Source organism: Larus michahellis, chromosome 21 (assembly GCF_964199755.1).
Source record: "Larus michahellis chromosome 21, bLarMic1.1, whole genome shotgun sequence".
Classification (NCBI taxonomy): Eukaryota; Metazoa; Chordata; class Aves; order Charadriiformes; family Laridae; genus Larus; species Larus michahellis.
The window spans coordinates 1637469-1661891 of record NC_133916.1 but is presented as its reverse complement, the minus strand read 5'-3'; the positions used below and the strand labels follow the sequence as shown (position 1 = coordinate 1661891).

Here is a 24423-nt window from a genome sequence, read left to right as displayed (position 1 = left end):
CCCCAGTGGGCCTCCCCCCCGCCATCTAGGATGGCATCCTGGGGTCCCCAGTGGAGCTGTGTGTCCAGGGACTGGACAAACGGTACGTGGTTGGGATGCTGAGCATCCCTCCTGCACCATCTCAGGGTCCTGTGAGCCTCAGGCAGCAGCAGGGTGGTCCCCCACCACCGAGGTCTCCATGGTCCACCATGGCAAGGCAAACCTTGGTGAAGGCAGACACCCTGCCTGGGTGATGCCGGGCAGAGGAGGCTGGGCCTCGTGCTCTCCTCTCGGTCCCCATCCAGCTCCGAGGCCTCGGTTCTCCTCGCACTTACCCAGGGCCGGGCTGGTTCCCGTCACGCTGACCCTCAGCAGGAATACGTCCGGACGGTGGAGGTCTCCAGCCTTGGTGACCCAGAGGCACCAACTGGAAGGGAGTCACAAATCAGAGCGTGCAATTAGCAATTGCTCCAATTAGCCCTCAGCTTCCCACCAAAACATCTATTAGGCAGCATCCGTGCACTGAAGCCACATGAAGATGAGCGTCAAAGAGGTCAAAGAGGGACGTTTGGCCAGCTCGGATGCTCCCAAGGCTCCAGGGTTTTGGGAAAGTTGCCTCTTGCCATCCCTGCTCTTGGGCCGCGAGGTCCCTGGTACCCGTGTCCGGGTGCTGTCAGACCTGGGGGTTTTGTCCCAGCTTTCACTGTCCTCAGACAGGTGGGAATCGCAGCTTCCAGGGAGGGGGTGGAAAAGTTCGAGCAGAGGTTTGGCCCAAACCGCTGGATGGAAAGCTGTGAAATCTGAGCAAATCTGGAGCCAGAAGGAGAGCTGAGCCCGGGGCTTGGAGCCAGAGGGTGAAAGCACAAATTTTTAATTCACATTCAGTCATTTCTGAACCTGCTGAAGCCAGGTCTGAGCACTGGGGATGTGGCAGGTGGCTTGGGACAGTGGCACCAGCGTACCTGGTGCAGGGAACAAACCGGGGTGACCTGCCTGGAGCTTGTGCCTCCCTACAGCATTGGAAGGGACGGAGAAAACTTGTAGAAGGGAGTCGCGTGGTGGTGGGGCAGAGCCTGGGACACGCGTGCTCGGCTAAAACACACATGACAGCCAGCAGCACGGGCAGCACGCGTGTCGAAGCTGGTCCCTGCCAGCCCTGGGTGAGCAGCTCCTCAGCAGCGCTCGGCCCGAATTGAGTTGGTTAATTCAGGCCCTTTGGGGATGGATTCCAAAAGGCAGGATGGCCCAGACTGGCCCAGACTGGGCTGCTGCTTCCCAACAGCCCCCAACACTATCCCAGCAGGCTCTGACCTGGATGCCAACCCCAGGGTGGGTGACACGTATCCCCAGCTCACACCCCGAGCCAGCCCTCTCCCTTGTCCTGCTGGTTTGAAACAAAGAAATCACACACAGACCAGAGTCTGAAATACCCCGCCTGAAAAAAAACCCGTTTACAGCAGACAATGGCTCAAGGATTGAAGGATTCAGCATCGCAGGTGATCAGTAAGACTCTCTCCCTCTCCTCTCCTCTCCTCCCTCTCCTCTCCTCTCCTCTCCTCTCCTCTCCTCTCCTCTCCTCTCCTCTCCCTCTCCTCTCTCCTCCCCTCCCCTCCCCTCTCCCTCTCCTCTCCTCTCCTCTCCTCTCCTCTCCTCTCCTCTCCTCTCCTCTCCTCTCCTCTCCTCTCCTCTCCTCTCCTCTCCCTCTCCTCTCCTCCTCCTCTCCTCTCCTCTCCTCTCCTCTCCTCTCCTCTCTCTCTCTCTCTCTCTCTCTCTCCTCTCCTCTCCTCTCCTCTCCTCTCCTCTCCCTCTCCTCTCCCTCTCTCTCCTCTCCTCTCCTCTCCTCTCCTCTCTCTCTCCTCTCTCTCTCTCCTCTCCCTCTCCTCTCCTCTCCCTCTCCCTCTCCTCTCCTCTCCTCTCCCTCTCCTCTCCTCTCCTCTCCTCTCCTCTCCTCTCCTCTCCCTCTCCCTCTCCTCTCCTCTCCTCTCCCTCTCTCTCCTCTCTCTCCTCCTCTCCTCTCCCTCTCCTCTCCTCTCCCTCTCCTCTCCTCTCCTCTCCTCTCCTCTCTCTCCTCTCCCTCTCCTCTCCTCTCCCTCTCCTCTCCTCTCCTCTCCTCTCCTCTCCTCTCCTCTCCCTCTCCTCTCCTCTCCCTCTCCCTCTCCTCTCCTCTCCCTCTCCCTCTCCTCTCCTCTCTCTCCCTCTCCTCTCCCTCTCCCTCTCCTCTCCTCTCCTCTCCTCTCCTCTCCTCTCCTCTCCTCTCCTCTCCTCTCCTCTCCTCTCCTCTCCTCTCCTCCTCCTCTCCTCTCCTCTCCTCTCCCTCTCCTCTCTCCCTCTCCTCTACTCTCCTCTCCTCTCCTCTCCTCTCCTCTCCTCTCCTCTCCTCTCCTCTCCTCTCCTCTCCCTCTCCCTTTCCTCTCCTCTCCTCTCCTCTCCTCTCCTCTCCTCTCCTCTCCTCTCCTCTCCTCTCCCTCTCCTCTCCTCTCCCTCTCCCTCTCCCTCTCCTCTCCTCTCCTCTACTCTCCCTCTCCTCTCCCCTCAGCACATCGTTCCCCAAACACACCGCAGGGTCCAAGCCGGGGTGGGAGAGGACCCCAGGGAGAAGGGGGGGACCTACCTTCTGGGGGCATTTTCTTGGCAGGGGCAGCAGGAGGGGGCAAGGGCACCAGGCTGGTGACACGGAAGCCGGCGGGCAGCGTCTCGGCCGAGCCACTGAGCATGTTGATGCTGTGAACGTCTCGCGGGCGGAAGCGCTTTCTCCAGGACGGGGTTCGACGGAAGGTCTTGTCGTCGCCCTGACAGGGAAGAGCAGGTCACGGGCCTGGCAGCAGGACAGGACCTTCTGCCTCGGCGAGACACCAGCACCGCTTCCACCTAGCTGAGGGTGTGCCCAGGGTGTGCCCGTACATGGAGACCAACTCAAACAGTACAGAAGTGTGTGATCAAATTGGGCCAAAGACACGGGAGACCTCTCCAGGACCCCACCACATAGGCTTCCTCCTTTCCAGCTTCTCTCCGGCCTGCAAAGATGCCTTGGAGACATCAACGCAGAAGCCCCAGTAAAGACCTCAAGGGACACGGCTACCCTCAGCCAGGTGCGTGCAGCTGGAAGTGCCTGCTTCTCTCTGTGCTCTGAGAAGAGCCCTGGCCAGCTCTGTGATTATATCTCACGGAGGAAAGCTATACGTAGGAGACACCTGGATGAATTCCCACCTTCAACCTGAACAGCTTTCTGGCTGCCTAACGGGGCATCTCCAACCCACCAGCTTTACCCGCCGCAGATGTGTCATGCCCGGAACAGCTGTGACTCTGAAAGGCAATATTACAGCACCTGGCGAGGAAAGCCGGGCGAGTCTGCTTGAAATTCAGCCCACCAAGCACGAGGCTAGAAATGGTGCTACAAGACTCCACCTCACCTGCCTCCACAGCCTGGCAGCACATTCCTCATGGCCTTGTCTAATACTTTTAGTTTATTCCGCTGATATTGCTCATGCAACTGCTCTCGAGAGTTTGCGATGAACTATTTGACACCCCTGGGCAAGGAGGGATAGAGCAGAGGTCCCGTCTCTCCTGTTTCTTGCACAAGAACAGGGGCTCAGCATGATCCGGACATGGGAGAGGTTTCGTACTCACATCATCCAGCCTCCGATCCGTGCCCAAGGCCAGCAGGTTGTTAAACTCCCTCTCCAGCACTTGTCGAGCCTGAAAATAACATCAAATGAGTGTTCCCTGTCGGTGGGAACAGTTCCCAGCACAAACCCCCGTCCCAGGAAACCCTGAGAATGGCAGAGAAAAAGCCCCCGCGCCACCTGAGTGCTCTGCTTCGAAAGGCAGAGTTCAGTCGGCAGGACTGGTGGAGTCACACTGCAGCCGCGTCCCACGCTGGTCCCTCCAAAATCCCCCCCGGATGCTGCTCTTACCTGCGTGTTCTGCGTGGGGATTTGCAAGACGAGCGCCAGACTGTTGTGGTCGAAGTTTTCGTCGAGGGCCAGGAGCGCCCCGTGCACCCCGCTCTCGGCGAGGTTGTTCGCGTACTCGCGAAGCCCGATGGACTGGATCCAGTGAATGACCTGGTCGTTGGTCCACACCAACACGTCTGCAAAAGAGCAAGGGCATGTCTCAGAGCCAGCTCAGACCACGCTCTCGGTCGTGCGGGGACCTGATGGTGTCCCGACGGCCTTTGGCACTGCCCCAGGCTGATCCTGGCACGCTCCTTCCTGAGCCAGCAGCAATTCTGGGTGCTCAAGTGCCCGGAAGAGCTCACTTCAATTTACCAAACTAAATGCTGAAATAACAGGCAGAAAACAACTGTGAAAATTAATCCTAAGAACCCACGGCTGCTGGTGTAATTAGGGGCATTATCAATAATGAGATGTAATCTAAGCAGCAGCCAGATGCGCAGGGAATCTCAGGACAGCCGGCGAGGCAGGGAAGGCTCAGCAAGCCGGGGGGGTGTCCTGAGCATCTGAAATGGGCAGGAGAACCTGATCTGATGCTTGGACCGGACCTTTCCTGTCTTGACCCCCTTCCTCCCTCCTCACGCCTGGCTGGGGGAAGCTGCATAAAGCCACTTGGAGCAATCTGTTGGGGAAATACTGTTCCCCATGGAGAACAGCCCTCGGAGCACGGCTGCTCAGAAATAATGATTTTTCCCTACTGTTAAAAACGAGGGATAAGGGAGAGACCACCGCTGGGCATCACTTGGGAGGTTTTCCGTCTCCGTTTCCAGAGCTGGATTGGGTATGTAGCTGCTGACCTTTGATTTCGTGTTGGGTCTCTTCTCGCCTCCTCTCGAGCTCTTTGCGGTCGTAGTTGAGCCTCTTCAGGCACATGATGCCGTACTGCAGACTGGTGCTGCAAGGACACGAGATGTCACCCAACGCTCAGGAGGGCTCAGCATCGCAGGGCAAGTGGCTCGGAGGGACCTGCAGAGGGACCCACTTCCCTGCTTGCTTTCCATGTGCCCAAAGGATGCTTCGGTTGGGTCAGCACCGACACAACCCAAAGGGAAGATCTTGGCCAGAAAACAGGGAACGTCCCTCCCTTCCATGGTAATTCCCCACTCCATCAGTTTTACTCTGTTCAACCTGCTGGAGAGTGCAGGGATCTGAGCAATCACAGAATCACAGAATCGTAGGGTTGGAAGTGACCTCTGGAGGCCACCCAGTCCCACCCCCTGCCAGAGCAGGGTCACCCAGAGCAGGTGGCACAGGAACGCGTCCAGGCGGGTTTGGGATGTCTCCAGAGACGGGGACTCCCCCACCTCTCTGGGCAGCCTGTGCCAGGGCTCTGCCACCCTCACAGCAAAGAAGTTCCTCCTCATGTTGAGATGGAACTTCCCATGGGCAAGTTTGTGCCCGTTACCCCTTGTCCTGTCCCCGGGCACCACTGAAAAGAGCCTGGCCCCATCCTCCTGACACCCCCGCTTTCAGTATTTATCAGCATTGATAAGATCCCCCCTCAGCCGTCTTTTTTCCAGACTAAAAAGACCCAAATCCCTCAGCCTTTCTTCATCAGAGAGATGTTCCAGTCCCCTCAGCATCTTGGTAGCCCTTTGCTGCACCCTCTCCAGCAATGATACTCTGAGCTCAGTGGCTGGGGAGAACCAGCCCATGGGAGCTGCTCCAGGCTAGAAGGGTTCATCCCCAGAGCAGGGAGGGCCCTGGCAGGTCCATGGACACAGCCCCATGGGTCGGGGTAGACCGTGGTACCTCGTGGGCTGGGGTGTTGATCTGTGCACTCACACCAGGATGTGCTCTCCATGCATCCCTTCCTCTCTGCGTGCCAGAGAGAGGAATGAGACGATGCCCATGGTTCCCACCACAACCATTCCTGGTCTGAGCTGAGCACTGGATGCTGAACAGACAAGGATGCTGGTGCTTGGGCAAGGTGGTTGGGATGGCATAAGCCTTCTCCAAGCTGGGCTGCTGGCAGATGACTGCTCTGTGTGGGACAAGCCCCTTTTTTTTTTTGCCTGTGGTTTGCTCCACAGCCTGGAGAAGGCTTGGTCCTCTGCAGTTTTGCTGGAAGGAGTGTGCTGAAGGTGAACATTTGCCCATATGAGCTGCCACAGACCAGGTGGTTGAGTTTAGCCAAGAGCCATCCTCCGGCACCAGGGCTGGCCAAGACAGGGGAGAATCCCTCAAATTGCCCCGTCCTCTCTCTACGCCATATGCAGACACTGCACCCCAGGGACCTCCCGAAGGAAGGGACTCACCGATGGAAGCTGTCCACCATCTTCAAGTGCACTCTGAGATCTTTCTTGGTGAGGTGGTCCAGCATCCGTGCATCAACAAGACACTCCATGAAGTAGCTGCGATACTGTGGGAGACCCAAGCTGGGCAGCCACTCGTTCCCAATCCACTCGTGGTTCATGTCCCCATAGGCCAGTGTCTGTGGAGAAGCAAATGGAGAAGCTAGGGAGAAATCAGGACTTGGTCAAGCTGCAGACTCCCAGGAGACCAGTGACATTCAATGCTGCAGCCTGGGGGTCCCTGTCCTGAGGATCAAACCTGGGCCAGAGGAATTTAACCCAAGTTTGTACTGAAGGAGCTGGAGGGAACAGTCCTGTTGGCCATGGTCTGTGTCCTACTGATGTCCCCTAAGGAGACAAGGCAGTAGCCAAAAAGCAAGCATAAGGGATAGTTGGACTTTATGACCAGCTTCTTCTGGACAAAGCACATTCATGAAAGCTGAAACAACTAAGAAGCAGGTTTCAGGGCACTCCCAACTGATTTTTCAGAAGCTTAGAAATCACCAAAAGATCTACTTCATGACGTCAGAAGGAAAAAAAAAAGGTCAGTTTTGGGCAGCAAAACAACCATTCACTTTCACTGTAAGCTGATTCTGGGTCTAAAACCAAAATAAAATCCACCAGAATAAAAGTAAAACATTTGAGAGTGATAAAACCAGAAGAGATGCATCCAAGAAGGACTCTTTCCTCCCACCTTTTCAGTTCATGAAAATGGTCTATATTCTGCACGTGGGGCTAAAAAAAGGTGAAAACTAAATGTCTGTGCAGCTAGAAACCTGCCTCCCATGCAAGGTGGCTGGTCACTCTTATGTTGGGGTTTTAACCCAGGATCTGTGTCTTACACGGAAAAAGTCACTCTGCCTGAAGCAGAGAAGGATGCTGCTTGATGCAAAACCCCAGGAGGACCATCCCGTGCTTGAGAGATAGCTCAGAGGAGCAACCACAGGGTGCAGGCTCAGACTCCAAGCAAGACTTGGCGAATATCGATGCCCCAGGCTCATCCCTTGGGTGCCCCGTGATGTCCAGCTCTCCCTCCCATAACCACCCCAGGTCCCGCCCGCGGAAAAGGGTGACACGGGGACCTCACCTGTGCCCAGCTGCCTTCCTCTGTGTCCTAAGCGTGACACATGCAGCATGTCAATAGAAAGGACAGATAAAGTCAGTGCCCGGCGGATCTGCACTATGAAAACGTGTGCCACACGCGCTGAGCGTGGGACCCCTCGGCATGGCATGACCCAGAGGGGACGGGGGTCGGTCTCATGGCTCGGGGAGCTCAGCCTTGTCCACAGGGTGCTGGGGACACCCCGACCCCGCTGGGCCTGGGTTTCACCCCATCTCTCAGTCAAGCAAGGAGGATACAGGATGAGGCTTTTCTCATGGGCCTTGGGCTGGAGATGGCACAGACACTGGGGCTCATACATCTTTCCTGGGAAATAAGGGTAGTTCTTGGGTCTCTCAAAGACGGATGGATGCAGAGAGAAACCTCAGCTTCAGTTCATGGGTCACAACCCCCAGAGGGGCTGCCCAAAACAATTTGCCGATTTTGTAGCCATTTCTTCCCCTTTCAACCTGTGCTGGTTTTGCTCAACCTCACAAAACCTGCCCAGGAAAGGTGTCACGTCCCTGACATAACTCTGAGCTCTCCATCCCCAAAAGGCACCCACCAGACAGAGGTGCCAGTTACGAGACTGCGCTACACAACCAGCAGGCACAAGCTTCAATAAAATGCCTAACTCGGACAACAAAGCCAAAATTCTGCTCCTACTCTGAGACACGGACATGGGGTCCAGTTGCAGAGAGGGGCACATGGCTACGAGCCAGAGCTTTTGGGAGCATGGTCGCATCCCTCCAAGGGCCCCCAGGCTATCAGCCAGAGTGGCAGGGACAAGACAGTGGAGATAATATTTGGGTGTGCTAAGGTCAAGGGGAGATTAGACGGTGACTTCTTTGGGTAGAGGATAACCAATGCGGGACTCATCTCATGCATCTATGAGATCCCTCTTGGTTTTTGTCTTTCCTTTCTTTCCTGTAATTCACAACCGACAGACAAGCTACTCTAGACACAGCAAAACCCAAAAAAGGAAAATGCATCTGATGTTTTTTAAGCCAGTTTTAGAAATTTTTGGGATATTAAAGGTTGAAAGATGGTTTCTAAACAGGTGCATGGTGCTGGCCAAGAGCTGACACATGAGATGCAGCAAAGATCCCCTTCCCTCCTGGGATTTAGCATGTTAATGCACGCCTGGAGCTCAGCTCGGTAACCGATACGCCGTGTGGCGACAGTGGGGCCGGCCAGCCTCACCGTCTTGGTGGAAGTCGCCATGTTCTCCATCTCCTCGTGCGTGACCCAGACATTTCCGGAGGACTGCAGGGAAAAGAGCAGAGTCGTCAGGGTAAACCACCACAGAACCATGGTCTCGGTTCACAACCACGCTGGAAACAAGCTCAGCTCAGGCTTATGGAGGATCAGGCCACCCTTGTCCTTGGAGCTGTATGCTGGGGAGATCTTGCAGCGTCCTTGCAGCTTGGGCTGGTGGCACCCCACTGGCTGTGAGGACCCTGGGCTGTTCGTGCAGCCACAGAGAGCACAGCAAGGACCACTGGCCCTTTGGATGCCTTTACACTTTGGTGTTATGCCCATGGAGCCTGCAGGCTTGTCTCGGACAGCTGTGACCCCAGCCACGGCCATCTGAGGGGACACAGCATGCTTGGGGCCCTTCTCCTGACTGCGTTTCTACAGATGTGTCTTGGCATTACTGGGGCACCATTAACCCTCGGGTTTTGAGGACCAGCAACAAGACACGATCCCTCCATCTGTTCCATGTCCTACCCAGGGCAAGGCTGGGGTCTGCGGTTGCTTTGACTCGCCCCAGGAATTTCACATGGTCCCAGGAGAAGGCTTGTATTGAACTGACTGAGAAAATGGCTGTGCATAACAGAGTTGGCCCTTGTAAATCACGTGTGCGCTGCTAGGGTGGGATTTTATCCTCTCCAGGGCAGACAGTCCCCGAGTTTCGCTCTTTGCAGGCAGCTCAGCAGGCTCAGCCTCTTGCTGACAACCTCCGAGTGTGAGGACAAGAGCATCTGCTGGTGCCTCAAGGCAGGAAAGGTCTTCACACTCGATGGCTGTAAATGATCTTTGTGCCTAAGGACACGGGTCTGGTGGCTTGACTGGTCCCTGAGGGAATGTCACCCCCTCTTGCCTGTGACACCGGGACTCCTTGGGGACTGATGGACCGCCGTGGCCCCAAGGAGTCAGGCAAAGGGGGGAAACAAGTGCGTCGTCCTGCCCCACGGAGGGTCTGTCTGGGGAAAGAGCGGGTCCGTGGCATGGAGCACTTACCGTCCGTGAGGTGGGTGGTGCCGAGGGGCTCGTGAGCGAGACCATCTCCTGGATGGCCAGACGCAGCTTGAGGCGATGCAGTGCATTGCTGATGCCGATCTCCCTCTGGATCTCAGTGTCGGACAGGGCCGACATGATGGCTCCGCTCTTCACGTTGGCTCGGCAAGCGGCAACATACCAGGCCGGCATTCCCACCCAGAGCTGCCAAAACAGGGCAAAGCCAGTGACTGGCCTGTTGACCTACTCAAACTTCCTCTGGTAGGATCAAGGCCACCCTGTTTGAAGCTCAGTATCGAAGCTGGATACCCATGTGGGGCTACTTTTTTGTTTGTACCTTGCACAGGTGGTCTGTGGGCAGCCCAGCGCCCCTATATCTGATGGACACGGCGCAAGGAAAGAGCACCCCCTGAGCCTTTCAACTCAAAGCTGAGGCGTGGGCTTGTGGAAACCCCAAACCACAGCTCTAAAGACCATGTGAGGGATCTGCTCTGCTCCCCCAGGTTTTGCAACCACCAACCATGTCCGTGGACCAAGCGTGGTGGGACTGGAGGGTGCTGCACCGCTGCTGGGGAGCACCCTACAGACCAAGGGCATCAGCAGAGCTGCTGGTGCCTGGGGACAATGCACGGGCACGCTTCTGCCTCACCTCCAGCCAGGAGACCACCGTGGGGCCATCCCAGTGAGCAAAGGGCAATCCTTTCCTCCGAGCCTCTTCCAGGAGTTCGTGCCTGGAGGAAACAGAAGCAGAAGAGTGATTTACTGCGGGCTTGCGGGAAAGGGAGCAAGTCTTGAAAGGGAAGAGACCACGGGCAGTAAGAACCAGCTGGCAGCAAAGCAATACAGGAGCTGAAAGGGCTCAAGAGAGGGTGAAGATGAGAAGCCTTTCCAGCAATTCTCATCCCCGTGCCGTGGCTTCTCAGCCACCAGGCAGGACATTTTCTTGCTGGGGCAGGGAAGGAGGTTCACTCACTTCTTCCGCAGGCGCCGATCCTTCTCGGCCTGAGCCCCCAGCTTGCCAAGTCCCAGGGGGTCCTGCATGCCCACTTCCATGTCGGTCAGCAGCACTGTTAGGCAAGCAAGACATCCTCACGTCGGTGTGATGTCCCACGGGTTCAGTGCGGGCACTGCCGCAGTCGCCATGCCAGGGTGTTGGGGATGCACAGTAGCGGCACAGGAGGTGACAGTCTCCATTTCCAACCCACTCCCCCCAGCCCCCCTGCATCCCTGGGAAGCCCGAGGGGGTCCCCGCCTGCCATCCCTCCCATTTCAAAATGCTCAACATCAAAGCGGTAAAGGATTTAGGAGTGGAAAAGCAGCTCCTACCAAAGGGCTCTGCAAAATCAAGAAGGTCCCATGGGGAGGGAAACAGATTTGGGGACATTAAAGGTAAGATACGGTGATGGGGGGGGTCACTCTCCTCACTGCAGCTCTTGCAGAGCAGTAAGACTGACACCACGCTCAGGCCAGAAAGGACCGCGGGGCAGAAAGCACCAGCACCCAACTGCCCTGAAGCTGCTGGGAGCCCAGAGCCGATGGCCCCAACATCCCCAAACCAGCAGGGGTGTCCCTGCTCCTCCGCCTGTCACCCCGACAGCACCCCAAATCCAGACTGTGCCAGGAGGCGTGCAGAGAGCCTGGCCCGAGAGGACGCCCGCCCGGCACGGATGGGAATAGGGCTGCTCACGGACCCTGCCCCGTGGCCCCTTCTCTGCTCAGCTGAATCAAGCGACCCTTCTCTTTTTTCCCGAACAAGCGCCCGATGGAGGATTTGATCCCCTTCCTCTTGGAGCCCTTGTGCAAGGAGTCCTGGCTGCTGTTGCTGCTGGGGTTGCTGGCCTGCTCCTCCAGCGAGCTGGGGATGGAGGAGGGAGAGGAACAGCAAAGCCTTTAGGTTATTCCCGAGCAGCGCACAAGCCATGGCAAACCCCAGCCCATCCCACAATCCCACGCTTGCCCCATGTAAATCCTCAAACCAACAGAGCAGGCACTGGTGCGAGATCCAAAGGGTGCCCCACATACCTCTTCCCGTCCTCCTGACTCAGCGCAGGGTGGCCCAGCTTCTCCAGCCGCAATGCCCTGGGTGAGGATGGGGGGGACGTCTCACATTTGATGGTGGTTTTATCCTCTCGGCTTTCATCCCGAGCTGCGGGCGACTGAACAAGCAGAGAAGCCATGAGGCTGGGCGGCCAAAGCCCAGCTCCATCCTTGCCCTGCTGCCTGCCTCTCTCTTGCTCCATGGAGGCATGGCCAAAAGAGCCACCAGGGCCCTGAGGCTTTGCCACGCTCCAGGATTGGCCTGAACTAGAGCTCTGGCAATGGCTCGAGATGCCCAAGCAGATGGGGAGGATGTGGCCGGATGGCCAAGATCCTGGGAACAGGGAGGAGAGAGGATGCAGGGTGTGGGGACAGAAGCTGCTGGCCCTCAGCAGAGGGCTCTGAGGAGCGTAGATGGGAATGTCCTAAAGACACCCTGTCGCCAGAGGGGACACACAATGTTTGAGGACCTAGTGGCTTTCTGAACCTCCCCATGTCCTGCCAGACCCCCCAGGCTGCCAGCGGACACGTCTCCAAGGACCTTACGGGATCCCCATGATCCTCCTGCTGAATCCCTGGGGTCTCCAGCTCCATCCCACGCCTGCTGCACCCTGACCTGGTGTGGACAAAGCCAGGAGCAGGCTGGAAAAGGGGCTTGGACAAAACCCAACGGGATGGGAGCCACTCACTAGCAGTTTCCTCCGGTGCTTCCTCAAGTCGCTGGGCTGATTGCAAGGGGGAAAGCGAGAGAGACACAGAAAGGGGGGCAGTTAATGGAGAACGCCCGCGCAGAGCAGCCCCGGGGCCAGGCGTGTCAGGCTGGGAGACAGCAAACATGGGCACCCCCGTTCCACACCACCCTCCCGCACACCCGTGCAGATGCTGGGGCATCGCTCCCACCCCAGGCAGCCACGTGCACCCCCTGTCCAGCCCCCCATCCGCCCCGCGCGCCGCCTCACCAACGTCATGATCCCCATGCGGTCGAGGTCCTGAGCTGCACTGCGGGAGGTGAGCTTGGGGGTGGAGCGGCCGCTGAGCGGTGGGGACGAGCTGGCCAGGGACAGGGCTGTCAGCGAGGTGGGGATGGAAGCCCTTTTGCAGAGCTGGGTGAGGTTGAGACCCTCCATGCTACCGCTTGTGACGCGGGTCTCCAGCTCCTCCGCGCGGAGCTCGGTGGACTCCTTCTCCTCTTGGATCATCCTGGGGAAGCAGCGGGGCTCAGGGCTCCTGGCTCCCCAATTTTCTGGGGAGTCATCTCACAGCTCCCAGTCTACCCTGGAGAAATGCACCTTGGGCGCTGTGACTCGCGCCCCCGATTTCCAGGAATGGCAGCAGACCCATCAGCACCCACATAAAGCAGAGCTGAGACACACCACAACTTCTCTTAAAATTCATGGAGGACCTTATTTTAAAATAATGACCCTTTCTGTGAGCCAGCACTGGCGCAGCTGAGGGACAGGGAGCCACGTGCAAGGACCAAGCCCTGTGGCTGGATGTCCTGAAGCCATTTCCTTGGCTGAAGCTGGACCAAGACCTCAATTTTAGGGCATGAGAGCCTCCTCCCACCACCTGGCAGTTTGTTTTTCCCCCAGAGCCATTTCAGAGCAAGGCAGTGGTGGGTTTTGGCCATGGTGACTACCTGATCTCCTCGTTGATGGCATCCAGCTGCTCCTGGAGCATCATGGCCAACGTTTGGGCATCCGAGTGCCCACCAGGGGAGAGCACATCCATGGAGCTGAAGAGCGTCTCGCGGTCATCCTCATCCACATCTGAGATCTCGGGGTCGCTGTCGAAGGCGTGAGGCCCCGTGGCCAGGACGCTGCCTGCCTGGGCCTGCTCCCAGTCCTGGGGGAACAAGGTCCACTGGTCCCCCATGGCACTCCCATGTCTCCAAAGACCAAACTGGGGACCTCCACACAACAGTCACACCTCAACACAATCCCAGTGGGGAAACCCTTCCTACCACGCTACCCCCATCCACGCACCAGGTTAATGAAATTGCCCCATGGTCCCAAATCAGGGACATGTGAGACCAGCACGCACGGCAGGAGGAGACCCCAACCCCAACTCTCATCCCATGCTGGCAAGGAGATGGATTACCTTGGCTGCCTCCTCTCGCCGGGCGGCGAATCGGCCCTTCTGTGCCCGAGGCAGGCCCGGGGCTGCCCCGAAGGGCTCGGCGGGGGCATGGACCACGGCGCTCAGTGGGAAGCGCAGGTCCGTGGCGCTGCCCATATGGGACCTGGGGAGAAAAGAGCCCTGCTGTGGACATTGCTTCATCCAAGGATGCCCCTGGCCCCGGGCTGCTCCCCTTGCAGCTCAGGCTAGCTCAGGACAGAGGAGGAGGAGGAGGCCACTCCAGGATGCCCACGCCAGCGACGCCTGCCTGCTCTGCGTGAAACGATGCAAAAACCAGGCATCGGACAGAGATGCCCCATTTGCCCCATGCTGGTGCTGGAGATGGGCTCACAGACCGCAGGAAGCTCAGCCCTGGGCCCTGCTCTGCTGCTGCCTCCCCCTTCGCTGCAGGACCCACTGGGGCAGCCTGCCAGTTCTGGCCAAAACCCTCCTGCCTTTCTTCTCCATCCCCATGGTAGGAAAGAGGGGCCAGCCAAGGAGCTTTTCCCCTTCTTTTTATGTTTTCTTCAACGCTTTCATGAAAAAATAACACCTGATGATTAAAATCCCATTTGAAACAGATCTTCTTATCTGGACTTTGGTAAGGCCTTTGACACCGTCCCCCACAGCATTCTCCTGGAGAAGCTGGCGAATCGTGGCATAGACAAGTGTACTCTTCGCTGGGTTCAAAACTGGCTGGATGGCCGTGCCCAGAGAGTTGTGATCAATGGGGTGAAATCCTCTTGGCGGCCGGTCACCAGTGGTGTCCCTCAGGGCTCAGTTTTGGGGTCGGTTTTGTTTAATATCTTTATCGATGATCTGGATGAGGGGATTGAGTGCACCCTCAGTAAGTTCGCAGATGACACCAAGCTAGGTGGGAGTGTTGATCTGCTTGAGGGTAGGAAGGCTCTACAGAGGGACCTGGACAGGCTGGATCGATGGGCCAAGGCCAACTGTGTGAGGTTTAATAAGGCCAAGTGCCGGGTCCTGCATTTTGGTCACAACAACCCCAAGAAGGCCAACAGCATTCTGGCTTGTATCAGGAACAGCGTGGCCAGCAGGAGCAGGGAAGTGATGGTGCCCCTGTACTCGGCACTGGTGAGGCCTCACCTCGAGTGCCGTGTTCAGTTCTGGGCCCCGCTGTACAAGAGGGACATGGAAGCGCTGGAGCATGTCCAGAGGAGAGCTACCAGGCTGGTGAGGGCTCTGGAGACCAGGTCATATGAGGAGAGGCTGAGGGAGCTGGGCATGTTTAGCTTGGAGAAGAGGAGGCTGAGGGGAGACCTCATTGCCCTCTACAGCTCCCTGAAAGGAGGGTGCAGAGAGGTGGGTGTTGGCCTCTTCTCCCAGGAGAATAATGACAGGACCAGAGGAAATGGTCTGAAGCTGCGGCAGGGGAGGTTTAGATTAGATATTAGGAAGAATTACTTTACTACAAGAGTGGTCAGGCACTGGAACAGCCTGCCCAGGGAGGTGGTTGAGTCACCATCCCTAGAGGTGTTTAAGAAACGTCTAGATGTGGCACTTCAAGGCATGCTCTAGTGGCAGAGATTGTAGGGGTTTGGGGTTTTTTTGTGTGTGTTTGGTTGGACTTGATGATCTCAAAGGTCCTTTCCAACCATGAAGACTCTATGATTCTATGATTCCATGTGTGGGGACACGAGCCTTGGTTGGGTTCTTCTTCCAGCAGAAACTGGCTGGGACTTCTTCATCCTCCTCCTCCACGGCTGGTGCTCGGCAGCGGGTCCCCACGCCAGGCAGAGCCACGCAGCGCCTGCTCTTGGGCACGAGGCGACTTTTTGCCACTCGTGGTACTCGTTGCATATCTCCGCGTTGGTTGCTCCTCCTCACCTTGAAGACCCAACCACGCAGCTGAGCAAAGCGCCTTCCCGGAGCGGGGGGTTATTACCCCCTGTACGCATTGCCATAGGAGGCGTGAGGTTTTTTCATTTAAGGTGACAAAAGCAGTTGTCCAAGGCAGATCAGAGTTTTTCCACCAGGGTGGGTCAGGTTTGCAGCGCAGATACAGACCAGGGCTCCCCACCCCGGCATCCTACCAAGCCCAGACAAAACTGCCAACAGGAGCAGCCTGGCTCGGCATCAGCTTGGTGTTTGCAGACGAAGGCACAGCCCAGGTTTCCAGGGGATTTAAGCCCTGGAGCCGTTGACGAGCTGCTCCCCATCTAAAAACAGATAAAAGCACCTTAGACAAAAGCTGACATTTCAGCTGGGGGATTATTCTGGCCTCCGTAACTCAAGCTTTCTGCTGATTTTTCCTCCAAGAAATTAAAAAAAAATAAACAATTGTCCATCCTGTTGTTAGAGACCTGTACAAAGAAGTCCCACGCATGCTCCAGACACTCCTCTGGCACTCAGCCACCCTCCGTCCTCACAAGTTCTTCCTCGCTCCCCCCATTTCTTCTCTCCACTGCAGATATGGGGTCTCCAGGCCTTCTCCTCTCTGCCACAGCTGCTGACAGACTTACAGCTGGTTACACACTGGCTCCTTCCACCTTTTCCAGCCTTCCTCAGAGGGGAATTTTCCCCACCGGTGGTTGCTCTCATTGATCCCTCGCCGCCTCCAACCCACCTTGAAAGTGCTCAGGAGAGGACGTGGTCTCCCAGGCAGCCGCGGCAAGTCAGCGGGGGCCACGTCGTGCCGGCACCCTCCTTTTCGAACCCCCTGGTTTCTTGCAGCGGTGCTGGGTACCCCGGTCACTGCTGGAGGCTGAGACCCGATGGACTCACCTCTCCTCCTGGTGCTCTGGGCTGGGACCTCCCCATCTCCCAGCTGACTTTAAACGAAAGGGTGTGGGAGGACCATTGAAGAAAGGAGGGGAAAAAATGGGGGGTGGGGAGGTGGGTTTCATTCTCCTTTGCCTGCAACAGCTCAGAATCGACTCCTCCTTTTCCACCAGCCCACCCCCAGCACACCACAGGGGGAAAGGCATTTGCTGAACATCCAGCTTTCCCGGAAAATTAAGCCCTAAGCCCTCTGTGCAGAAAAAGAAACGATGTGCAGTGGTTTTCTGCCCTTAGAAGAGCGAATTTTGGGCCATTCAGTTGGGCTGGGCTGTTCTTAACAGCCCGGCTCCCACGCCAGGACAAATCCACGGCGGGGACAGCACAGCCGGAGCTCACCCTGCCGCGACGAACCACCCCGCAGCCCCGCACCGAGGCTCGGCGAAACCAGAAATGCCTGACGCCAACAGCATTTTGGGGCCCTAAAAGCAAAACGCCCCCAGAGCCGGGGGTGCGGGACGCGAGCAGGGCGGCCCTTACCTTGCGTGCACGCTCTCCACGAACGTCCCACTTCTGGTCTTGAGCTGATCGACCTCCAGCCTCAGTTTGTCGATCTCATCGGACAAGCGCCGCTGTTCGGGGTGAGACAAGAGACAGGCAGGGGTTGGTTTTGCTCTGAAGAGCAGCCAGGTTTGGGGCAATCCACATCCTTAGCTATTTCCAGGTTTATATTCCCTTTAAAAATCCCCATCCCAGGTTTAAAGCACCTTTGACACATGGGTAAAGAAACAGCTCATGCAGGCGACAGTGAATGACGATGCTGGGGCGATGCCGCGAGGGGAGCGAGTGACCACAGGCCAGACAGACAGGCACGCGTGCGCTCGAAGTGACGCTGCTTTGAGAAACGAAGGAAAATCGGTCCCACTAGGATGCTCTGGTTTTGCGCCAGCCCGCACGTGCGCGTTCGCCTTGCCGGCAGTGAGGGACCTGCTAGCCGAATTTGATGCTGGCCGTATCCCTCCCGCTGCCAGCCTCCCACCCACCTCATCAGGAGCCTGTGCCTGCGTTGTGTGGCCATGGTGTCCCGCGGGAGATGTGAGGGGGGAGGCTGCGGGCGGGCAGGGAGGCAGGGGAGACGGGATCCTCCGGGCACAGCAGGATCCAGTCCTGCGGGCAAACGGGCCGAACCAGGGCGGGCAACATGCAGGCGGGCGGCACGCGAGGCTCCCAGCTCTGCCTCTGCCTGCAGCCAAGCAGCCATGGCTGGGAGCATCCTCGCCAGGGGCAGGGAGCATCTGGGAGAGCAAAGCCTTGGGCAGGGGGGAAAGCAGCCCCCCGGTCGCCCCAACCATGCATGAGACATGGGACACATCCCAAAAGCTCCCGTTGCTTCAAAAAGCCGCAACCCTCCAGCTTTCCGGCGCAGGCCAAGGTGGACTCCTCTTGCAGACCCTACTTAGATGCTTTATCTGAGAGCAGGAGGGGGGTGCAAAGACCTACGGGGCCTTCTGTGAGCTGGGCATGGAGCAGATCCTCCCCCCAGACAGAGTGAGGGGGGCGAGAAAGCCTCGGGGGGGAAGGGGACATGGCTGCACCAGAGAGTGCTGGGGTAAACCCTCCTCTATAGACACGTGGGCGAAGCCACCCCGGCCTCGCTGCTGTCCTCGGTCGGGGGGTCGGGGATGGATGAATGTGATAGAAATATGGAGACGGGACTGAACGTGCCTGTTAGGGAACCGAACCGGGGGTCTCCGGGGAGGTGGGTGGCAGCTTCCGTCCAGCCACCGCGTGGGTTAGTTTGTGGCCTCCTGCTGCTGGGCGCTTTGGGATCCCAGCTCCTCCAAACTAGGGTATTTTAGGAGGCGCGACCGCCACTAGCCGGGGATTAGGAGTGAGGAAGCGCAGTCACTAGGGCAGGCTCCCTGCAGCGGCATTTACCTTGTCGTGCTGGTGTTCCTCTATCTGCTTTTGGGTATTTTCCAGCTCTTGTAACAATGTGTTCTTTGCAAAACAAAACAAAAGAAAAGGGAACAAAAACAGGAAAGAAAAAGAGAGACCGTTTAGACAACGGCCCGGGAATGGCCAGCGTGGAATCGCTGCGTGGATGGTGTGACGGACGCCTGGCAGGAGGGATGGCAATGGGTCCCTGATCTATTCCTCACCTACCTGCTTGTGGATCGGTCTTCTCTGCAAACCTCCCGCTCCTCAAGCAGGGCTGCCGTAGCTCAAATCCTGCCCCACACCAGGGCCAGGGCCAGGGCATGGCCATGGAGGGCAAGCGGTGATTAGAGAGTTGATGGGCAGGGCTTGAAGATTAGGAAACGCATCTGAGAGGAGATCAACCCCTCCAGCAGCTGGATCAAGGGCAAAAATGTCCCCTACATCTAAGCTAGGGAATAGGCAGGGGGAAAAGAAGATGTGTTTGGAACTGCTTAACCTAGTGCTCTTTTTTGGGAGGTGCTGGCAGCCAAACAGGATCATTTTTGCCTGCGTAAGACCTGAAGAAACTCTCTGGGTGAGCCGGTGCCGGCAGCAGGCTGGGGAGCAGACGTTGCCCGTTTGCATGGTGCCACCGCTCTGGTCCCTGTTGCTTACTGGGGTGGGTATTTGGACTCAGCCCCATGTGTTGGGTCTTCATCCAGAGCCACTCAGACCTATCTGCTGACTGACTGGATGCGCTGGCACAGCCGGGTCTGGCTGGGGACAGGAGGTGCGGAGCAGAAAGGGAGACAGACCCAGCTGGAGGCATCAGCTGGGGGATGCAACCCCTCCGTGCTCTGACTTGCTGAGGGGAGCCTGGTCCCTGCAGGAACCCAAATAAAGGTGAATTATCAAGGCCTGACCTCCCAGTGGCATTGCGAGGTTCATCTTTGCCCTGAGCCACCTGCTCTCCCAGCTAATTGCATTCACGCTGGGCCAGCAGCGGCTCCAGACGGCTCCTCAAAGGAAAGCCCAGCTCCGCCGGAGGAGCCAGGTGGGAGCTGGGAGGCTGCTCACGAACTCGGCCCTGGTTGGAGAAGGCAGATCAAGCCCAGGCTTGGGGGACGGGAAGGTTTCGGGGCAGCACATGGAGGGGATGGGCAGGTGGGAGAGGATGAACGCTGCATTTTCTCCTGCAAAATGCAGTAGGGTTTTCTCCAACAGCCGGGCGCGGGCTGCAGTGGAGGCTACGCCAGAAGAGACACGGGGAAGGGAGGGAAACGGAGCAGGACAAATCCTGCTGCTGTCGGAGGTGAAAGGTGGTGGGCAGGGGGGTCTCACCAGGCGAGGGCTGGCTGGAGGCGAGGGTGCGATGCGGAGCACGCTGCCCTGCGCTCCCACCAGCCCCGGCACCTGGCTGGCATCTTGCATGTCATCATTTCTCCATCCCTGCACAGGGAATTCCAAACTCCTGTGCTGCGGCTGGCCGAGGCTCTGCACCGGAGAGGCTGCCGACCCCTCAACCCCCCCACCAGCCCCCCAGGGGACCCCCTGCCCCTCAGCCACTACCTTCTCCTCCAAGGCCGCCATCCTCTCCTTGAGGTGCAGCTGCAGCCGCTCATTGGACTCGCTCAGCAGACGGTCCACAGTGTCCGAGAGCCGCTTGTTGTGCTCCTCGTTCATCTTCTCCCGCTGACGGGCCTGCAACGGCAAACAGTGGCCATCCACGTGAGATCCAGTGGATCTGCTCCTCCTGCCACGAGGGGCTCAGTGCCCTCCTGCCATCCTGTGCCTGCTGGTGGTGTCAGAGCTGATCCACCAGGCCCAGCTTTTGGGGACAAATCCACCCCTTACACCACAGATCGGACCCTCTGGTGGGGCTCTGCTGGTCTCCGCCATTTCCCAGCCAGGGATGAACAGGAGAGAGGACAGGATCCCACCCTCAAGAAAGCTTCACCTGTGCGTCTGCCAGGGACAGCCACACCAGGGGCACATTGCAGACCCCAAAGGGTGCTGAGCCCTTGGATTTGCAAAGGTCTCTCCAAATGTCTGCCCCAGGCCAAAACAACCAGCGGCTTCCCCAGGGGCACACGCTGTAATGCCACCTGGGCGACCTGAGAAATGGGCATCACAACCTCCTGCGTGGACAGCCCAGCCACTGGTTAAGGAGCACAGCGGGGATTGTGTGTCCCGTGACACATTGGCCACATTCCTGTCTTTTTGAGGGGCAGGACCCTTTGCTCCCAGTGCCCATCGGTCGGTCTCTCCCTGCTTCTGATCCAGGATGGGGGGAAGAGCAGCCAGAGCTTCCTCCTCAGCCCTGCATTTGGGGTGCCGGCTTGCCCCAGGAGGTGATGCTGGGAGAGGAGTGGATGTGGCAGCTAACAGCAAGACTTGGATGCCTGGGAGATGGGGAAATCACAGCAGAGTGGGTCATGGGCTCCTGGGTGACTCTAGATGAAGAGATCCTGGATGGGAAAGGATTAACCAGGCCTCTCTCTTCATCCTGCTTCAGAGACACCAGTGAGCCCACCCTTCCTGGAGTGCCCAGGTACCCAGCCACCATGGCAAGGCAGAGCAGGATCAGGACCCGCAAGGACGCCCCGGTCCAGGCTGAGCAGAACTTACCCTTGCCAGCTCCTGGTTCTTCTCCTCTAGCTGGCTCTCCAGCTGCCGGAGGTGCTCCTCGATGCTCCCGTGCCTCTCTTCTGCCTGGGAAAAGCAGAGCAGCCCTCTCGGATGATGCTCCCCAAAACCATGCGGGTCCTCCTGCACTCCTCCCTCCACTCCTGCATCCTTTCCCGGGATGCAGCGCTCTCTCCCCCTGAACCTGCATCCCCGCCACGGTTCACTGCGTGCTGTGAGCCCAAAACAGCCCTGCTACCAAGGTGATGGGAGATGGAGGTGCTCTGTGAGGGACCTGGCACCCGTTCCAGCGCCCGGGAAGGGCAGGGCTGACCATATCCACTCCTCACTCCAGGCCTGAACCCTCCCAGATCCATCCTGGGGTCCTTCCTCTTCCTCCTAATCCCAGAGTGATCCCAGCACAAGCTGAAGGGCACTCAGATCGACAGGGCCATCTCTGCCTTGGAGAAAGGAGCTGAGCGAAGGGAGAAAACCCCGCGTGTGCAGGACACATCAGGAGCTTTAAAACCCGCGCTTTGTCCCTGCAGCCACGGGCAGGCAGAGGACAGCAAAGCTCAGAGGCTGGGATTGAGAGCAGGGTGCCTTGGGCTGCCAGGGGCTTCGTCGCTGCAGGGGGGCACCCGGACCTGCCTCTTCCTCTGGTTTCTGGGCTCTCTCCTGTCCCGGCTGTCCCCAGGTGCCCCGCACACTTGCCTTGGTGAGGGCGGCGATGCGCTGGGCCAGCTCCGCTTCCACCTCGGGCAGCGTCTCCGCCTTCCGCATCGTCTGCTGCAACTTCTGCTCCGCCAGCTCCAGCAGCTCCTGCAGGTGCCGGGCTTTCTCCTCGCACTGTGGGACAGGGCGGGATGGGTGCCTGGCACCAAGACTTGCCTGCGTGTCCCATCCCCAGCACCCGCTTCTCCTTCCCAGGTCCCTGGGGTGGTGGGGAGTTTTTGGGTCCAAGCTTTGGTACCTGGCGGTGCAGGGACTCCTTGTTGGCCAGCTCGCTTTCCAGCTTGTCATTGAGGTCATGGATGGAGGTGGCTTCTCGCTGGGCTGCCAGGTAGCGTTTCTCCAATGTGGTGATCCTTTCCTCCATGTCCTCTTTCTGAGCCAGGGCCTGGGGAAGCGATGGGGCTGTCACATCCCGATCTGGGACCACCAATTTGGGAACAACTGGGCCACCCAGCTCCTGCAAGCCTGGGACACCCTCCCCAAGTCCAAGCATGCAATGAAAACCCTGCACGGGAATGAGGGAGGGCCGAGTGGGAGAGGAATAAAGGGAGAGTCAGGCAATCACAGAAAAACCTTCTAGCGCGGACACAGCCCCCGGCCCCAGGTCTGGCAGCACACCCGGGTATCTCAGTGTGTGCTTATAACCTCAGGGAAGTCCTGCTGGTGGACTTGGGGATTCTCTCCCAAAGGCAGTGGTCTCTTTTGGGGAACACTGGCCTTCACCCTGCATACAACAGGGGTTACAATCCCTTCCCAGCCCAGAGCATGTGGAAGCTGCTGTGAATGTCTCTGCAACTGCAACAGGCTTGGCAGTGTGAGGGGACAGTGTCTAACCTCTCGGAGATCCCTCTGGTACTTGCTGCTCATCTCCTCCGATTTGATCAGATCCTTCCTGGCGGTGCCCAGATCCTCCTCCAGCTCGGCGACGCTGGCAGCCAACGCAGAGATGCGCTCCTTGGCCTGGACCACTTCGAAATTCTGCTTCTCCAGCAGCTCCTGCAGCTCCACCACCCGCCCTGCCTCATCGTCCGGGTGGACGGAGCCGTTGGAGAGACGCTGCAAGGCAGCAGAGAGGGAGGCAGATGCCAGGCTGCCCCAAAGCACCGGGTGGCACCACCTACAGCTACGCTACGGCGGGGACATGGCCCTGCAGGGACCCAGTGAGGTGGTGGGGAGAGGGGACGTGGGGCTCTGGGATGCCCCATCAACAGTGTCCGCTAGCCAGGGATGAGGCTTCTCACAGGCACGATGGAATAGGGATGGGCGAGGTCTTCCCAGAGCATCTGTGGGAAGCAGAGCCCCTAGGAGCATCCAAACAGGAGCACAAATTCCCCTCCACTCCAAAATGGCCTGTATCCACCGGGAAGGGCATTTTCCAGGGGCTGGACCCAGGGGAGAGGGAAAAAAGGTTTTCAGCACCCTGGAGCCAGTGACAAGGGGGTTGGAGAAACGATAGCCTCGGTGAGCATGGTCAGAGCAGGGCTTTCTGGGGCTCTCACCTTCCAGGGAAGCTTCTGTGCCGGCTCCTTGGGCTCCCTCTCATCCCGCTCACCTGCCGGGGCCTCCCGCGCAGCGCCTTGCTGCAGAGCCGCCACCTGCATGACAACAGGGCTTAATTAATGAGGGAAAGCAGATGCGACCAGCTGGTCAGGCCACGGGTGAGGCCAGCCTCGGTGCACCCCGGTCTGGAACCGGCTTCCCACTGGCTTCCTCCACCATCATATTCAGGCTGTGCCTACGGCTGGGGGGGACAGGAGGGACAGGGTGAAGAAGAGAGGGGAAGGCAGAGGTGCTGGGAAGGCTCAGCACTGATGGAGGATGAAGCCACGTCTTGCATGGCCACAGTGGTGCTTGCTACAGGCACGCAAGCAGCCGGAGCCCCGGCAGTAAGGTGAGCCCTTGGGGAAAAAACACTGACATCGCACCCTGCTCTGCCGGGGGAGGACGGGGAAAGCCCCCTGCGAGGTGAACCGAAGGCCAGGCACCGCCTCCCCGCAGAGCCTGGGGAAGTACCACGAGATACATCCTGGGAACTGGAAAGAGGAGGAAAATTTGGCCAAGCAGAGGCTATAAGGATGGCTCTTTCCCTTTGGCAGTGGCGGCTGGGCACAAACTTCAGGAAGGAAAGCGTGGTTCCCCATCTCCAAGATGAACAGGGCTAATTGTTGGGGATGGAGAAGTCCCCACGCCAGGGCACGAGCAAGGACAGAAAAGGGGGACGCAAGATGGGGTGCTCGGAGCAGCGAGGTTTGGGTCTCTGCTGAGGCAGGGGAAACGCCAACAAGCAAAGTCACTCTCAGCCCCCTTAAATGATTCAAGTTCAGGTTGTTTTTGTCAATAAAAGCAACACCAAACAGCAAAACAACAGAGGAAACCTTTCCTGTGAGACAAAAGTTTTCAGAATATTTACAAGGTTCAATCACAGAATCATGGAATGGTTTGGGTTAGAACGGAACTTAAAGATCATCCAGTTCCAACCGCCCTGGGCAGGGACACCTCCCACCAGCCCAGGTTGCTCCAAGCCCCGTCCAACCTGGCCTTGAACCCCTCCAGGGATGGGGCAGCCACAGCTTCTCTGGGCAACCTGGGCCAGGGGCTCACCACCTTCACAGCAAAGAATTTCTTCATGATATTTCATCTAAACCTCCCCTCTTTCAGTGTAAAACCCTTCCCCCTCGTC

At 58.1% G+C, this 24423-nt stretch overlaps 1 protein-coding gene across 2 annotated transcripts in view; it reads right to left on the bottom strand.

Moving 5' to 3' along the window:
• PPFIA4 (PTPRF interacting protein alpha 4) overlaps positions 1-24423 on the bottom strand; it is a 64243-nt gene that overhangs the window by 1413 nt on the left and 38407 nt on the right. Inside the window, exons 6-30 of one of the 2 annotated variants that reach the window (XM_074563970.1) lie at positions 23243-23338; positions 22578-22799; positions 21982-22128; positions 21719-21857; positions 21012-21091; positions 19953-20084; positions 18402-18464; positions 17004-17095; positions 13704-13845; positions 13243-13448; positions 12563-12803; positions 12293-12328; positions 11589-11722; positions 11258-11421; positions 10540-10633; positions 10216-10297; positions 9570-9770; positions 8529-8591; positions 7314-7340; positions 6191-6366; positions 4730-4827; positions 3894-4069; positions 3607-3675; positions 2591-2768; positions 315-406 (exon numbers count right to left, since the gene is read on the bottom strand). In XM_074563970.1, coding sequence (XP_074420071.1) covers positions 348-406; positions 2591-2768; positions 3607-3675; positions 3894-4069; positions 4730-4827; positions 6191-6366; positions 7314-7340; positions 8529-8591; positions 9570-9770; positions 10216-10297; positions 10540-10633; positions 11258-11421; positions 11589-11722; positions 12293-12328; positions 12563-12803; positions 13243-13448; positions 13704-13845; positions 17004-17095; positions 18402-18464; positions 19953-20084; positions 21012-21091; positions 21719-21857; positions 21982-22128; positions 22578-22799; positions 23243-23338 — 3117 coding nt within the window. In that variant the 3' untranslated portion in view covers positions 315-347. The remainder of the gene's footprint in view (positions 1-314; positions 407-2590; positions 2769-3606; positions 3676-3893; positions 4070-4729; positions 4828-6190; positions 6367-7313; positions 7341-8528; positions 8592-9569; positions 9771-10215; positions 10298-10539; positions 10634-11257; positions 11422-11588; positions 11723-12292; positions 12329-12562; positions 12804-13242; positions 13449-13703; positions 13846-17003; positions 17096-18401; positions 18465-19952; positions 20085-21011; positions 21092-21718; positions 21858-21981; positions 22129-22577; positions 22800-23242; positions 23339-24423) is intronic. The other variant, XM_074563971.1, reaches the window with a different exon arrangement.